The following is a 17,397-nucleotide window of genomic DNA, read 5'->3' on the forward strand; positions in this document are numbered from 1 at the left end:
TTCCAATCTTTATCTTAAGCAGAATGAGTAGTCTATTTTTTTCAATTTTCATAAAATAAGCCAAAATGTAATCAATTTTAGTGACTAACATAATATTTTAATTAGCTAAAAGCTACATAAAATATTGAAAAAACAACACAAGAAATTTAAGGATGCTATTATTATACACAATGTAGGTCATGATTACATAATTTTATGTTTAATTGTAAGTACTAAATGTTTTATGTAATATAAAAATTGAATTTCTTTAAAAATACAATATGACCAAAATTCTTTTCTTTAAAAATCCTGCTATGACTAAAAAAAAGTCATAGCAAAAAATATTATATCCACAACTAAATACTTATCACCTGTAAAGAAAAGCTCATTATGTGATAATTCCCATCCACTGTATTTGTGTGATAAGTTGAAATTATTATCCATTAATGATAAGAGAAAAGGAAGTGTGGAAGTTAGGACTGTGCTTTAATTGCTTTTTTTCTGGTGATCACAAAATAAAAAGTTGTGGTGCAGTAAACTTAGTAGCAAACATCACAACACGTTATTGCATTATTCAGAAAATACAAATAAATCTTTGCATCCTGAACCAAATATATCAATTTCCAAAGCTGAATCCAGTAATCAAAATCAATCAATTTTGTCCACATCACATATGGTGTTCCTTCTTTAGTGTTGTCTACTCCCCTAGTGACTGTTCTTGATCATCATGGGGCTCCTCATCTTTGTCGTACACTATTAGATTCAGAGTCACAGTCAAATTTTGTGACTGAGAAGGCGATCAGAAAACTAGGCTTGCCATTTGCAAATGTGTCTGTAGAAGTGAATGGAATTGGAACATCCACTACCAAAACTTCTAAAGCTGTTCAATGTGTCATTAAATCAAGATTTAATATATTTTCCTGTACTACTAATTGTGTAGTCCTAACATCTATTACCAAACATTTACCCATTGTGCCAATTGAGAAATTAGACATGAAAATTCCATCTAATGTTCAGTTAGCAGATACTCATTTCAGTCAACTGAGAGACATTAACCTGCTCATTGGAGTAGAGTTATTTTTCGACTTGCTACATAACAGAAGACAATTCTTACTTCACAATTCATCTCCAACCCTTCAAAATACAGTGCTTGGTTGGATCATTTCTGGCAAGGTAATGACCAATACTATGTCGCACATAACTACAGTTTTCCATCTATCTACGCTGGACATCAATGAAACCATACAGAAGTTTTGGGACATAGGAGACGGTTGCTCTGAAAAGCAGTACACAGGATTCTGCATTCAGAAGATTTTTATCATTAAATAGGCATTTATCCGTTAAGCCAGAGATGCATTCACAATACATCTATTCATGAAAGAATATGAAGAGCTAGAACATATGAAGGAAATTACGACTGAAGCTAATTCATGGAAAGCTTATTACATTCCACATCGTGCAGTGTTAAGGAAAGATTCTACAACCACCAAATTACGAGTAGTTTTTGATGCATCCTCAAAAACAAGTTCCAGTGTTTCATTGAACGCCATCTCAATTGTTGGTCCAACACTACAATCAGATCTCGTCAGTATTGTCTCAAGATTCAGAACACATCCATATGTTGTAACAGCAGATATTGAAAAAATGTATCATCAGATTAACGTCCAATCAGCTCAGCAAAATTTACAATTAATCTTTTGGGGAGACCAGCCAGATCCTATTAAACATTTAAATTTCTGACAATCACTTATGGCACTGCTAATGCTCCTTACCTAGCAATAACAATTCTACAGCAGTTAGCATTGGATGAAGAATCCTCCTATCCAGTTGCATCCAACGTAGTCGTGAGGATTTTTATATGGACGATGTTATGACTGGGGCCAAGACAATAAAAGAAGCAAAACAACTATGATGTGATTTAAATGATCTGCTTCACTAAGGCGGTTTTCATCTTAGAAAGTGGAGCGCTAACAATCCAAACATTCTATCTGACATTCCATTACAAGATGGGGCTAAGGGTTGCGTTGAGATTGATCAAGACACTGGGTCTTATGTGGAATCCAAGACAAGATGCATCCAATTTCCTTTTCATGAAGAAAACACAGTTGTAAAAAGAACTAAATGCACTCTTTTGTTGGCAATAGGAAGGATTTTCGATCCCCTTGGAATCATAGGTCCAGTAATTTATCTGTGAAATTAACCATGCAAAAACTGTGGTCCTATTCACTAGGATGGGATGAATACCTGATGAATTACTTAAAGAGTGGACTCAGTTTCAAGAGTCATTGCATATGCTATCAAACATTCAAGTCCAAAGGGCCATAGTCCCTTTGGACAGAACAGAAAGGTGTTCTGAAGTTAGAGATACATGGATTCACAGACGCTTCAGAATCTGTATATGGTACCTGCATACATCTGAAGTGTATTGACTAGGATGGAATCATCACTGTTAATTTAGTTATGACAAAATCTCATGTCGTACCATTAAAGAAAATTTCATTACTCAGATTAGAGTTGCGTGGCGCTTTGTTGTTATCTGAACTATGCAAATCAACTAACTGTTAATGCATTATATGTTCAAGTTGATTCAATTTCATATTACACTGATTCAACTATAACATTAGCATGGATAAAATCTCCATCTTCTCATTGGACAACATCTGTTGCTAACAGGGTAACAGGGTATAAGAAACAAACTAACACTAACATCAGTTTGTGGAAGCATGTGAAGAGTCAAAACAATCCTGCTGACTATCTGTTGAGAGGTCTAATGTCTGATTAGATTACAAAGATGGACTTGTATTGGAAGGGGCCCTCATTTTAATATATATCACAAGAATGTTCAGATGAGCCAGTTAGTCTACCAATTGGCAATCAAATGCCAGAGAATGTGTTATCAAGTGTTACAACTGAAAACCAAATGATCTATTTAAATAATTTTTCTAGTTTTACAAAGGCTCAACGTGTAGTGAGTTAGTGTTTATGATTTAGTAATAACTCTCAAGCACAAAATTCGTGCTTTTGTGGTTCATTATTAGCTTCTGAACTTCAATCAGCAGAGTGTGCTTTGGTAAAGATGTGCAAAAAGAATTTCCAAATGAGCTTAACGATTTGCAGCTAGGAAAATCACTAACCAAAACAAGCAAACTCATTTTTCTAAGTCCATTCTTAGACAAAAGCAATGTAATAAGAGTTGGTGGAAGACAACAGCACTCAGATTTAACTCCAGATCAAATTCATCCCATCTTTTTACCAAAGAGTCATACATTTACGGATTTGATTGCCAGACATTTTCACATCAAAACACTTCATGCAGGGCTACAGTTATTATTAAACATTATTCGTCAAAAATGTTGGTCGATCAATGGCAAAAGTTTAGCTAGTAAAATTATCTGTCAATGCATCACATGCTTCTAAGTAAATACAAAACTTCAGACACAAATTATACGTGATTTATCAAGATGAAGAGTTCAAACACCACCTTGTCCTTTGTATACCATGAGTGTAGACTATAGTGGTCTATTTTATGTTAAATTAACTAAACGAAGAGGAGCTACAATAGTAAAATGTTATATTGCACTTTTCTATTTGCTTTAGTACAAAGGCTTTACATTTAGAACTAGTAGAAGATCTTGCTACAGTCTTTCTTGGCAGCAGTTTGAAGAATTATCTCAAGATGGAGAAACCCAAAAATATATACCTGGATAATGGTACTAATTTTGTTGGTGTTCAGCAAGAACTGCTACAACTAGCTGAGCTACAGAAGAACGAGGAATTCAAGAGTTCTATCTTAACCTCTCTATCCCAAGAGGGGATAACATGGCATTTCATAACACCCAAGGCACCACGTTTGGAGGTTTATGGGAGTCGTCAGCCAAACTTGTCAAAACACACCTAAAATGTACCATGAAAACATCAGTTTTAACTTACATTAAGTTTGTAACGTTATTAAAACGGGTAGAGGCATGCATAAATTCACACCCATTAGTTCCTTTGTCAGATAACCCGACTGATCTTTCTTCTTTAACACCTTCTCATTTCTTAATAGTTGATGTGCTCACAACTAATCCTGAACCTTCCATAACTGATCTTCCAGCAAATAAACTATCTCACTGGCAACAAATCCAACAATTATTGCAACACTTCTGGTCACGGTGGTCGTGAAACTATTTGAATAGTCTACAGCAGAGAAAGAAGTGGATCACTCCTTCACCTAATTTAAAAATTGGTGACATGGTTATCATCAAGGAAGACTCTCTTCCCCCTTTACAATGGAAAATGACCTGTATTATAGAACTTCATCTAGCAGAGGATAACAAAGTTCAGGTTGTCACTGCCAAGTCTTCAAATGGTGTATTGAAGAGACCAATTAACAAACTATATTTATTGTCAGTCTCTTTTTAAAGAAACATTAGACATTAACTTGTTTTAATATTGTAATTTTATTATTTGTGTATATCTTAATGTAGTATTTTTTAAGTAACTTCTTCACAGTGGAGGGAATGGATGATACTGTGTTTGTATGTGTGATTTTAAAGGAATTTTTTTAGGTGGGGATGACTGGTTGGATAGTGTGTATGCGGTGGCCGGGAGTTGGAGTTGGTGTTGATCTGTATGTGTGTGTGTGTGATGAGATTTCAGCTGTTCATGTGTCATATTATTCAGTTTTATTCTTTTTATATTTTATATAATCTTACACCAATAAATTAATTACAGTCCACTGCAAAAATCGTGTAGTTTAATTTCAATTCAACAAAGTACTGAAAATTTTCACTACACTGAATTCTTTACTAGACAATTTAAACAAAATTTGGAATACACTTAATATTTGACTAGTACACAAGTGATTTTATGTTTATTCTTAACACTTTTAACATGTGTTAAGAAAATGGAACTTAAAAATCTATGGAACTTAAAAATCAGATTCTCTTTGTAAATGCAGTAGGATTCTGATGATTTAAACCTAGCTAAACTGTAATCTGGGTTATCTGAAAACACCAAAAAAAGGTAATTAAAAAAATTTTCAAGAAAACACTGAAGAGAATAGTTATAGTCATGTAATTGCAGGAGGATGGAAATAATTAGAACAAACAAATACAATGATTTCCAAATATACGTAAAAATAACTACCATATTCAAAAAACAGCAATACTGTGATATACTGATACACAGTATAAAGGCATAAACCTTTATCTATCATAGTGTATTCTATCATAGTGCACTGTACGTTATGAAATGCAAGTAGTGTTTAGATTCTTTTAGGTAATAATGGAGCATTATTTTTATAGATAGCATCCTGTTTCCCTATAAATCATCTTACTTATTTTAATATACAATAGTTCTACTACCATTACCAACTAAATACTATTTAAATCAATACATCTCCACACATATATAACTAATTACCATATAATATTTAAAGTTAGTACCTAACTGTGGTTGAAATTGTGCCGCTTGATCTCCTTTTTTTACCAATATACTGTGTAAACATAAACACATTGTTTTAATAATTGACAAAACATTGGAAGAAGGGTTAATAAAGGAGAGATTTTTCACATGCTGTTGTGGATTTTGGTATTGATATTTCAGTGGATTCAGATAAGATTAAACATAAAGAAAAAGTTGAGCAGCATAATATTAAAACAGAAAATTAACAAAATTCCTGAATATTAAAAATTTAATTGGTGCCTTTTTTTGTGGTTCATAAAATGTAGAGAAAATAGTTTTTGTCATCTAGTCTTCTTATTCAAGAAAAATCCTAACTTTGCTGAAGTGTTTAGTGACAAACATAAAAACTTTACAGGCATTTCTGAATAGTTAGGTATGTGGAAACCAGTATAACAATTGACAACTAAATATCTCTGAGAAATTATTGGTTGATGAAAACATAGCTACACTTTTCAAACCAAATTTAAAGAAATGATGAAGGATTACATAAGACAATAACTTTTAAGAAAACTGTACTTAAAAAGGGAAAATCTGCTGCAATCCATAAAATAGGAAAGACAGAGTAACAGTGTTAGCATGTACTAATAATGCTTTGAGAAATTTCATTTTCTATTAATGCTTATTAGTAAATCCAAAATACGTTGAGCACTGAAAAATACTGTTGAGAGTGCATACATGTGCATTGGAAAAATCAATCTACGGCAAGGATACAATTAATTTATTTGAAACAAAATTATAAGAAACAATACTACCAACTTGAAAAGTTTTGCTGTTAAAGAATTACTTAGAAAAGTTATTTTATTTAATTGATATCCATAAACACCTCCACAAAATTTAGTAACTGGTGATGTGTGAAACTCTTTTTGCCCAATATTAGCAGACTATAGTAACCAATAGACCATTTTTTCTTCTTGTATTAAACATTACTGTGATTTGTTAATTGCTTTATTTTAGTTGTATATCTCAAGTGTAAAAATTCCCAGAACTTTTATAACTGATTAATGTGAGAAAAGTTATTTGAAATGCACAATCTTGGGATAAGATAAATGCAATCATTCAAAAATCAATCATGAATCATCCTCTGATGTACTGTTAATTAAACTGTAACATTACATAGCCATAAGCCAATGGAGAGAAATAGAGATTCAAAAAAATTCTTTTAATAAATTAAATTAATCAGTTGTTGCAAATAACCTAATGTTACCCAAGACTGGTCCACCTGTATTATTTATGTTAACTGGGATTCTACTGACTGTTTGTTGAACTATTTTGTTAGATTAATTTTATAAGTTAATATATTCTTTTTATCGAGCAACAGCAAGCTTATGTCTAATTATAGTTACTTTATGATAGATTAATTTTACAGAGTATGAAAAACATCAAACCCGATGGGTTCAAACCCAGAACCTTACAGATGAAAGATAGAGGTACTACCACTGCCACACAGATCAGTGGATAATTATAATAACTGTACTATTTATTAGAACATAAAACATAATTCAACGATTATTTCAAATAAACAATATAAACATCTTCAACAAGATCATAATCAAAAACTTTGTTAATCAAAGAAAAAATAAACTTTTAACAAAAAAAAAAAAATTAATAACCAAAACTAATTAAATAAAAGTAAGTAAAATTAAAAATTAATTACACTCCAAAACATTCTTTAATAATTAAATTCCCTCCCTCCCAAGTAAAAATTTAATAAGTTTTTTTATTTAGTAAGTAAAAATTTTGACTTTCTCCAACCTACACTCAAAGTCAATATATATACCAACTATTTCATATACCCGACACTATTCCTACAAAAGCACTAAGTTTTTACCCTATAAAACTGAACTACCCAAAAAATTTACACTGTCTTCCTTCTCTCAATGAATACAAACACATGACTCCCTAACTACTGGGCCTACAGTTCAAGGCCACCACTGAACCCCTTAAACTAAATGTAGTACCCATAAAACAACACCATATTCACATTTTTATAATCATTTTGGGGAATAATTTATATTAAATTCATCTTGTAGTGCATGAAACTCTGAACAACTATTTCAGTTATCTATGATCAATAATTTTTTAATTTCTTCAACAGTTTTCACAGAATCTCCTTCCAAGCATCCTCCCCTGCTCATGAAAATCTGAAAGATAACCATCAATTAACAGACGTTGTTTCTATGCCTCATACCAAATACCCTGTGTTTCAATCACAGTTCCAACAAACCACTGTCAGTCTGAATTTCTGCATCTAAGTTTTAATAAATAATAGATTAAATTTAAATTGCACATGCACAATATAATTAAAATGTTAATTATAATACAATGCAATTTATTTGCCATTCCTCAATTATTTCTTTCATTATATCCCCAAACCTTAGTCCCATACCACAATTTAGAACTTTATCAATTTTGGGAGCATGGGAAGAAATCTATAATTCAAACTTACTACATTAATAGTCAACTCTAATGCCATATATTCTGAGAAATTAATGGGAACAATTTTAAATAATAATAAAATTCTGAATATGAAAAGATATACAAAAATAATCGATCATAAAAGAAGCAGTTTCTATCACAACATTAGAACTGCCCTGAGTTCTATCATTTAAAAGAATCAAATTAACATCTTTTATGAATTTAATAAATTTACTCATTTTACATTTTATCTTTGAAGACACTATTTATATAACCTTGTAAGACTACTAATCTGACATTATCTGAAAGTTCTCCATTCTACCATTAATGACTCCAGTCAAATTTATATTTTTATAAACCAGAAATAAAATATATACCTTTAAACTAACAAGTACTTCAACTAAATCAATACAACTACATTAAAAAAAATCTAATAAAATTTACCTAAGTTCTCTCTTATCCCTAATACAAACATACTTTAACCCTACCATACATTGAATCCTGAACAGATGACATCTAGTACAACCTGTGCAGGGAAACTATCCACTCAATTGCTCTACATAAACTACATTAAAACTCCATGAGGGAGAAGATATAATTAGAAACAAACTTAAAAAATCAAAATTAAAAACTTTATCTTTAAGGCCACTCCCCACATGATTTCTTAAAACTCTTCCAAAACAATGTTAGTCACCTCATCAACAAATCCTATCTTGGAGGCATTCAAAAAACTATTTTGAAAAATATAAAACACATTTTCCCAAACACTTCAGTTTACTTAACAATTCCATTTCCATATCCTGAAACAAACCAGTCTCCCCCCAAAAACAACCATAGAACAGTCTTTCACAATCAAATCCAAGCTTATTCTGTTTTCTGTAACTTCCACATAATACCACTTAATTTTGTTCTAACTTAATGTAACTATTTAGAATTAATTCAGAAACAGTTATTAAAAATGAAAATAATTGAATTTTTATAACTTATAGAAAATCATAATTGTATCTTACCCTCCAAGTGCTCCTAAACAAAGCTTCACTTTAACTTTGTACTGTACAATGATACCAAGATTTTCTCTTTGGGAAGAATCTGCAACTCTGAAATAACATAATCAGAATGAATAAAAGCTGAAAACATAAACAAGTAACAATCATTTTAAAAAAATTTTAATGAACCAATGTAAACGATATGGAGTGGATTATACCTAAAACTTCTGATTTCAATTTACAAGCTGACCCACAAAACCAGGTTTATCAATAAAATCAGTAATCTCTAAGAACTTTATATTAAAATTATTTAACTTGTTCAGTATGTCCAATAAAAAGTAATTTATGCATTTTTTAAAGAATGCACTTACTCAACAAGTAGAACATTTTTTTTTTAAGACTGATTACAAAAGATTTTTTGGACCTTTTGTGCAATCTCTTTATAAGCGATTTTGCAGTTGCATTTCCACTAACAGAAAAAAACGGACCAATAGTATTAAACAGATCTTCTGATCTATTTAATATTTCCACTTGCTCAAAGAGAGAGTCTATTTTAAAACAAATTATTTACTAAATACAACCACAGAACACTCACATTTTGGTTGATTTTACATGATTCAGTGTGATGTTAATAATTATGATTATAAGATGTTATGATTATTAAATATTAAAAATTGTAACTCTTAATTTTCTTGTTCCTGATTGTTTTTTGAACATTTGAAAAATAAACAGATTTATGAATAATTAAAAACAAAAGATATTTAGATTTTTTATTAACCTTAATTAGAAAAAAATATGTTTTTCTAATCGACAGTTATTTTTTATTCATGACTATAACAGTAGTCTTCTTCTTTTTTTATAGAATATCAGATTTAATGAACTCGACTACAGTAAGTTTATGCTACTATCAGCTGTACAATAGTACCCATGAATAAAGCTGAATTATGAGTCCTAAATTAAAAATATCTTACTATCTTCCAGTCAGATCATGAAGGAATAATAGAGGTTAAACCCTTTCAAACATTAATTATAAGTAAATACATAATTATAGGGTAGAAGTATATACAAATTACATAGGAACTTCATTATTTTACAACACCTACAGATTCTAATTTTTTAAACATAAGATAATGGCAATGATGAAGTCAAAAATATGTGTTAAATTGTCTTCAACATCAAGAGAAAAATTTTAGACATAGATTATTAAATGCGCTTCCATAACTGTATTTGGTAGGTACTTATTTTTTATAATTTAAGTATTAGAGGCAGTGAATGATATTTAATTTTACCAATTTATAAAACAGTTTATTAAAATTAACTTTAACCATTGTCATTTATTCTTACTCCATGCATTCAATTTTCTGGATGCTAACCTTCTTAAGTATTTCAGATGTTGAGAACTATCAGATTGCAAAGGACACTATTATATCTTACCCAAATAAATTTATATCATTTATTATATTGTAGCTAAGTTGCTTTCAAAGACACATTACCTATTTAGTATTATATATATATATATATATATATATATATATATACAGCTAAATTCCTGTAACTCTAATACCTATAACTCAAATTTTTTTCTAATTTCTGGCTGTATTGTATTATACGGAAATATAACTCCTTTAACTCGAACAAAAATCCTATTAAGTCAAAGTAAAAATTTGATTACTTTATTACAAAAAATAAAATAAAAAACCCAAGTTTAACATTAGGCCTATAATACCAAACTTATTCTTAGTTCAGAAATATGAAACAAGCATGATTCACTTCCTGTACCATGCGAAAAACAAAAAAGGATGAATCAACATACAGTAAAGAGGGAAGTGAAATCTTATACATCATGCATCAGTATTCACCAGAACATGTTTGTCGTAAGAAGTGTTTTGTCGCCAATGTGTCTTTAAAACCACCTTAGCTCGTATGTGTAGTTTTCATGTCTGTTTGGGTTTGTTTGCTACTGTAAACAAAGATTCCTGGGCAAAGAATGAAAAAAAAACCATACTGAAAATTCTAGGAACCCAAATTAAGCAGTCTTATGAGTTTTGACCTGACAAATTGAATAAAACAGGTTCCGGAACCGTACCTCCAGTAGTTTCCATAATATCCAACATAAAAAAGAAACGTTTGTTGTCTAAAGACATGTTTTTTACGTTTGTAATAAAAACTTTGTTAAATAATCAATAAATGCATAAAATTTATTATCAAAACTTGCAGAGAATTTAATTCTGAGAACAATGATGTAAAATAGTCCAATGAAAAACCAATACAAAGTCAAGACATCTGATTTTATTACTAACATTTACCATATGAAAATGAAGGGATTACATGTACAAAGCATATTTGCTTTCCTACAAAGTGCAATGATACAAAAAATAGTATTGTATTAAAGATAAAAACTAAAATTAAAAAGTTAATAAAAAAAAAAACCAGTACTAATGTTATTCAGACAATAAAGTTTAAGTATTAATATAGTAGGCGATCTACTGTTGTAGTTAGGTCTTAGATGACGTCATTGAAACACTACATTGAAATAAGAAAATAAATAAATATAATCTAACCATACTTAAACTACGCTTGCTTCGCTTGCTAACTTTGACCAACACGTTAAGTGAGCATAGGTTAAGTTTAGTTAGATTATATTTATAATTCCATTTTTTATTCTATTATTTCAATATAGCATTTCAGTGGCACCATCTAAGAACTAACTAACTACAGTGGTGGACTGCCTACTACATTAATACCAAAGTTTATGTATTTTTATTGAATTCACTGTCAAATTGAAAATTTGAGAAATTATAATTTCGTAAGTTGGTAACAGAAATCAGCTGACCAACAATGTATTTTGTCATATCAGCAGTGCACTGCAAGTACTGCATTACTGCTGTGAATTGTTACCAGTACAGTGTAGTTTAATTAAGTGTGTTGTGTGTGTTTTAATTGGTGTCATACTGCAGCAATGCCTTTGTTATTTAAGACTGAGGAATACACCAACATGCATCGGCAGTGTATGATGGAAATACAATTGCTGCTGCTAGTACTGCAGAATATCAAAGACCTGATTGACCTCCTAATTGAAGAGTTCCATTTTAAAACAATTAGTGGAGCATTCTACTCGCTAGGAGAAACAGGTACATTTCCCAGGATTAGCACTCATTACAACCAATCTGCTTATCATGATGAAACCATTACATTGGTCAACATAAAACTTGGAACTGAAAAGGGAGTAGATGTTCTATTAGTATTACAACCCATCACATAATGTTCTTAAGTTACAAACCTTTAATTTTATTTATACCAAATTATTCATGGAACAAACAATACAAATAAGTTAGTATGTCTTTATGTTTGCTTATTCACATCTGATTTATATTGTGAAGCATGCTGTAGATCTATATTTGATATATAACAGTTGAATGATGTCATGTCATGTCGAGCCAGATGTATAGACATGTCAGTGAGTCAAGTAATAAGTAATTCAACGTGATGAAATCAGTATGAGTTCAGCTCTTGGTATGACTTGCTGTGTTCTTTAGTTGTGGTAGTGGTTTTATCATATATATATATATATTATCAAGATTGTTTCATAAGTGATGCCATAAATTCAGTGAAAGATTTTTATGACAGAACAACCTTTGGTATAATTTATTCAACATCAACATTTGTTAAGTTGTGTTTGTGTGTGTGTGTTTTGCACTATTTTTTATTGCACTCCATGGTGAAACAATTTTAAGAAGTATTTTATGTAATTAAATATTTATAGATTAAAACTTAATTATTTTTATAATTAAGAAAGTATTTCTGTAATATTTCAGTTTACTTTCATTCATTAAAACATTTTGAATTTTACAATGAATAAAAATTGGGCCTGTAAAGATACTCCAAATATTTTTTATGTTTGCGTTTTGTTCAAAAACAGTGAACAAAAACCATAATCAAATCTGCTAATACTGCTTACAAACATTATTTTGACTGTCCCTAGGGAGATCAAGATAAATCCTGGGCTCCACATGTACCATGCATAAAGTACTTTGTTAAATTCACCCAGTTGTTAAAAGGAAAACAGGGCATTTGACTTTTGGTATACCTACGATTTGGCAACAGCCTATTATAATGACTGCTATTTTTGTTTAACAAATGTTACTAGTTTCAATTAAAACAATGAAAGCAGTACTGCATACCCAACTGTTCATTCAGCTATAAGACTGGTGCTTCATAGTGATGATTTACCAATTCTCATTGTTCCAACTTCTTGGAAAGAAATTTCTGATCCCCCAGAAGGCTCAACCAATGAATCCTCAACTTCAATAGATATTAATTACATTCTAGAAGAAAGAAATACTGAACCTCACCTCATCGCACAAGCAGAACTGAGCGACCTAATTCGTGATTTGTATTTGTTGAAACAAAATGCACAACTCCTAGGTTCACATCTTAAAGAATGAAATTTATTAAACAAGAATACTAAAATTTCAGTGTGTAGAAATCGAAATAAAAATTTATTGAAATATTTTAGAAGAGATGTTTAATTTGTTCCTGCCATGATGTTAGGGGGCTAATGTCTGAACTGGACAATACTGAATATGTTATTCATGATTGGCATTTATCTATAGACTCATCAAAAAGAATCTTGAAGGTTGTGTTGTTTCATAACTCGAATAAATTTTCTTCTATACTGGTAGCACATACTGTAGGAATGAGAAAATTTTAAAAGTTATAAATATGATGAACATTCATTGTGAATCATTGCTGACCTTAAAGTGATAGGGCTTCTTCTTGGTCTTTTTTCTGTTTGGCCTCCAGAATCATCATAAGGTATTACTTCAGAGGATGAATAAGGATGAGATGTATGAATGTAAATGAAGTGTAGTCTTGTATGTCTCAGGTCAACCAATCCTGAGATGTGTGGTTAATTGAAACCCAACTAACAAAGAACACGAAGTATTAATGATCTAGTATTCAAATCCATATAAAAGTAACTGCCTTTAATTGTATTTGAACCTTAGAACTCTCAGCTTCAAAATCAGCTGATTTGCAATAACAAGTTCACCACTAGACCAACCTGGTCGGTATTCTTCTTGGTCTCCAGAGTGGCTTTAAAAAATATATGTGTTTCTTGTGTCTGTGGGATAGTCAGGCTACAGATAAACATTATATAGTTAAAGACTGGCCAAAAGGAAATCAGTTTAACCCAGGAAAGGAGAATGTTGTCAATATTCCCCTTGTCGAAGCATTAGATAAAGATGGAGGTTAAATATTTAGCTGAGGATTTTTCATGTTATGTGAAGCCAAATTAAAAGAAGGAATATTTATCGGGCCACAAGTAAAAAAAATAATTTATGAAAACATATTAGATAGCAAACTGAATCCTAAAGAACTAACATCATGGAAGTCATTCAAGATGTTACTGGTTTCCTTGGAAACAAAAAAGCTGAACATCATGATCAGCTTATAAATGAACTCTTGGTGAACTACATACATTTAGGCTGCAGAATGTCACTGAAAATTCATGTTTTACATTCTCATTTGGACTGTTTCCCTTTAAACTTGGGCGACATCAGTGACGAACAAGGAGAAAGGCTCCAAGAAGATATACTGCAGATGAAACAATATTATCAAGGCAGATGATGAGTGACTACTGCTATCTACGATGAGTGACTACTGCTGGATGATAAAAAGAGAAGACTTCACTGAACAAAAAAAGAAAAAAATAGACTAAGATAAACGTAAATGTCTGCAAAAAGTAGGAATTTTAATTGTAATTATTATTATTTCTGAAATCTATTATTTAAGAAGTTTCTTAATATTTTAAAGAGTCATAACTAAAAATTTGGGGGAAATGAAGAAAAACTGATTTCATTTTCAGATTTACATAAAAAATACATTTTAATTCACCTAGTTTTATCTCAATTCCAAATTATCAGTTTTTTTGTTGACCTGTGTTATTGAAACTAACCAAAGTAGTCCAGGTGTTAGTAGATGAGCCTTTCCCAATGGTTCGTAATTTCCCAGTCTCTGGTAAAGAGCACAATTCGTAACAAGCTGTGTATCTTTACCATAATCTACAAGTATAAAATTTTCAATCAAGGATTCTTATTTTCATTTGTAATATTACAAGTGGTTGAATATGAACCATCGATTGCGCAGATTCATTTTATTTACTGATGAGGCTCAGTTTGCTAGGGACAGCATAATAACCTCTAGCCTTTCATCCGGAGGTCCTGGGTTTGAATCCTAGTCAGGTGCATGGTATTTTCACACACGCTAAAAATCATTCATCTCATCCTCTGAAGCATGCCTAACGGTGGACTTGGAGAAAAAAAAACCTTCGCAACAAATACACTTGGACATAAGTCATCTATACATGATGTACAACATAATTTCCAACCCGATTTAGTGTCAATCTGTGATGTGATCTAGTTTATGATCAGCTAATTGGACAATTCTCATATTCATTTTCCCAGGAAATCTAAATCGACATTTACATGGAATTCCTTAAGTAACAATAGCCGCTGCTACAAGGGCTGTCCAGAAAGTAACTTACGTTTTGAAATAAAAAACCAACCAAATAAAAAAAAAAATAAATTTTATTATATACATTTGAAAGGGACAATATTAAACTAATTTTCTACATAGTCACTAATTAAACTATACAAATTTGCTGACTTAGATTTTTGGCACCCACCTTGCACAAAACTTGTGATAACCAAGTTTCCCTGACAATTTCATACAGCAAACTTTGTAAAATTTTGGGGAAATAAAGCGAGAGTTCCATAATTGTAATGCAGCGATTTTCATGAATTTTATCTTTGATTTTCATCGTCAGTTCATCAGTCACAAGGCTAGGCCGGCCACTGTGGCCCTCATCATGAACATTGGTGCAGCCATTTTTAATCTGAATGCACCACTGCCTCACTCCACCTTCACTCACTATTCCATCTCCATACACCTCACAAAGTTGCTGTTGAATTTCAATTGGTTTTTTGGTTTTTTTGCCAGTAAAAACCTAATTACTGAATGCACCTCACAACTCGCAGGATTTTCTATTGAAGCACACATTTCAATAATTCACAACAAACAAAGTAGAAAAATCACAGTCTATATGCTGTGACAGCTTGATGTGTACTGAGTGTAGAAACATTTTGATATCAAGATGGTGGCTCTATCCCCACCCATCTCCATGATAGGCACAAATGTAAGTTACTTTCTGGACCGCCCTCACATTATGTTCCAACAACATCAAGATTCTGCATCTACTTTCGGCAAAAAGGTGTTTCTTCCTTCTTATTACATACCATATCCAAACACTCCAAACTGTTTAATGCGGTAGTGGATCTCCTATAGTGAATCATTGATGAAAGAACAATGTTGGATAATTGGCAGTTTAGTAAACCTCCTTATCAGGAAACATTGATAACGCTATTAAAGCTGTCTTAACAAGAGCTTACATATGTGAGAGAAAGATGGTGATTTGAAAGACATTATGTTCTGTAAATTTTTAAGAAATTAAAAAATATCTGAATTGTATTTTCTTAAAAACAAATAATAAATCTAACTCCTTAACTTATTACTCCATTACTACACCTACTCCTAACAAATAAAACTGACTATTATGGCACAATGACATGTGATCCTATTAAGTCCATCACTGATATTTGTAAATTATATACTGACATGTATTTTTTTCTCCAGAAAATTTAAAACTCAATTGTGTATATATATATATATATACACAATATACACAATATATATATATATATTCACATACACACAAACATATTTTTTTTCAGAAGATTTCAACCTCAACCTTGATGAGAAGGAATGCATGTTTTGGAATGATCATGCTAAGCATATAAATGTTTGAACTGTTTTAAGCAAATATCTGTTCATAAGTACCATTAACTTAAATAAAGCTATTATAATGCATACTAGATTTCAGCTTCAATAATTTCATTTTATGCAAGCTTTATTGTCATGCAGACAACCTGTAACATGTTATGCATACTAATTATGATAAGTGTTCTAAACAAAAAAGTCATAAAAATATTTCATGGGTTATACTAAGTTTATATATCAGGTATTCATTAAAGTTGATTTATATCACATTTGTACAGTAAATTAACATGAAAATTACACAGTTCATTATTTTACCTATAACATACACCAACAATTTCTACCATTCAACATATTATCATCAGCCACAACATCTTCAAAGTCACAGACAGACCACCAATTGGTGTCCTAGACATCCAATACCTTCAAAAAAGCAATTAATTACTGTGACTGTTACCAAATTCATCTGGTAAGCAACACAGAACATTTACTATTTAAAAAAAAACACATTTTTAAATGACTGAGCAAGTATATCTAAATGTAAGACATTTAATAATGTGCTTTTAAAAGATACCTTACATTCTCAAATTTATATCCATTATTTGAAATAAATTCTACACAAAGAGATGATTTTCTTTCAAATAAATCATATTATATATATATTAAAATGTTTTACTTAAAAAAAATAAAACACTTAAGGTACAATTCAATTACTGGAATAAATATTAAATTGATT

At 30.9% G+C, this 17,397-nt stretch overlaps 1 protein-coding gene across 4 annotated transcripts in view; it reads right to left on the minus strand.

Moving 5' to 3' along the window:
• Positions 1-17,397, minus strand: part of krz (beta-arrestin protein kurtz) — a 277,684-nt gene that overhangs the window by 12,669 nt on the left and 247,618 nt on the right. For all 4 annotated transcript variants that reach the window (XR_012757434.1, XM_075373598.1, XM_075373603.1 and 1 more), the window contains one exon: positions 8,853-8,939. Coding sequence is in view for 3 of the 4 variants with exons in the window: in XM_075373598.1 (XP_075229713.1) it covers positions 8,853-8,939 (87 nt within the window). In the remaining variant the exon portion in view is untranslated. The remainder of the gene's footprint in view (positions 1-8,852; positions 8,940-17,397) is intronic.

This window comes from Lycorma delicatula, chromosome 1, assembly GCF_047948215.1.
Source record: "Lycorma delicatula isolate Av1 chromosome 1, ASM4794821v1, whole genome shotgun sequence".
NCBI classification, from domain to species: Eukaryota; Metazoa; Arthropoda; class Insecta; order Hemiptera; family Fulgoridae; genus Lycorma; species Lycorma delicatula.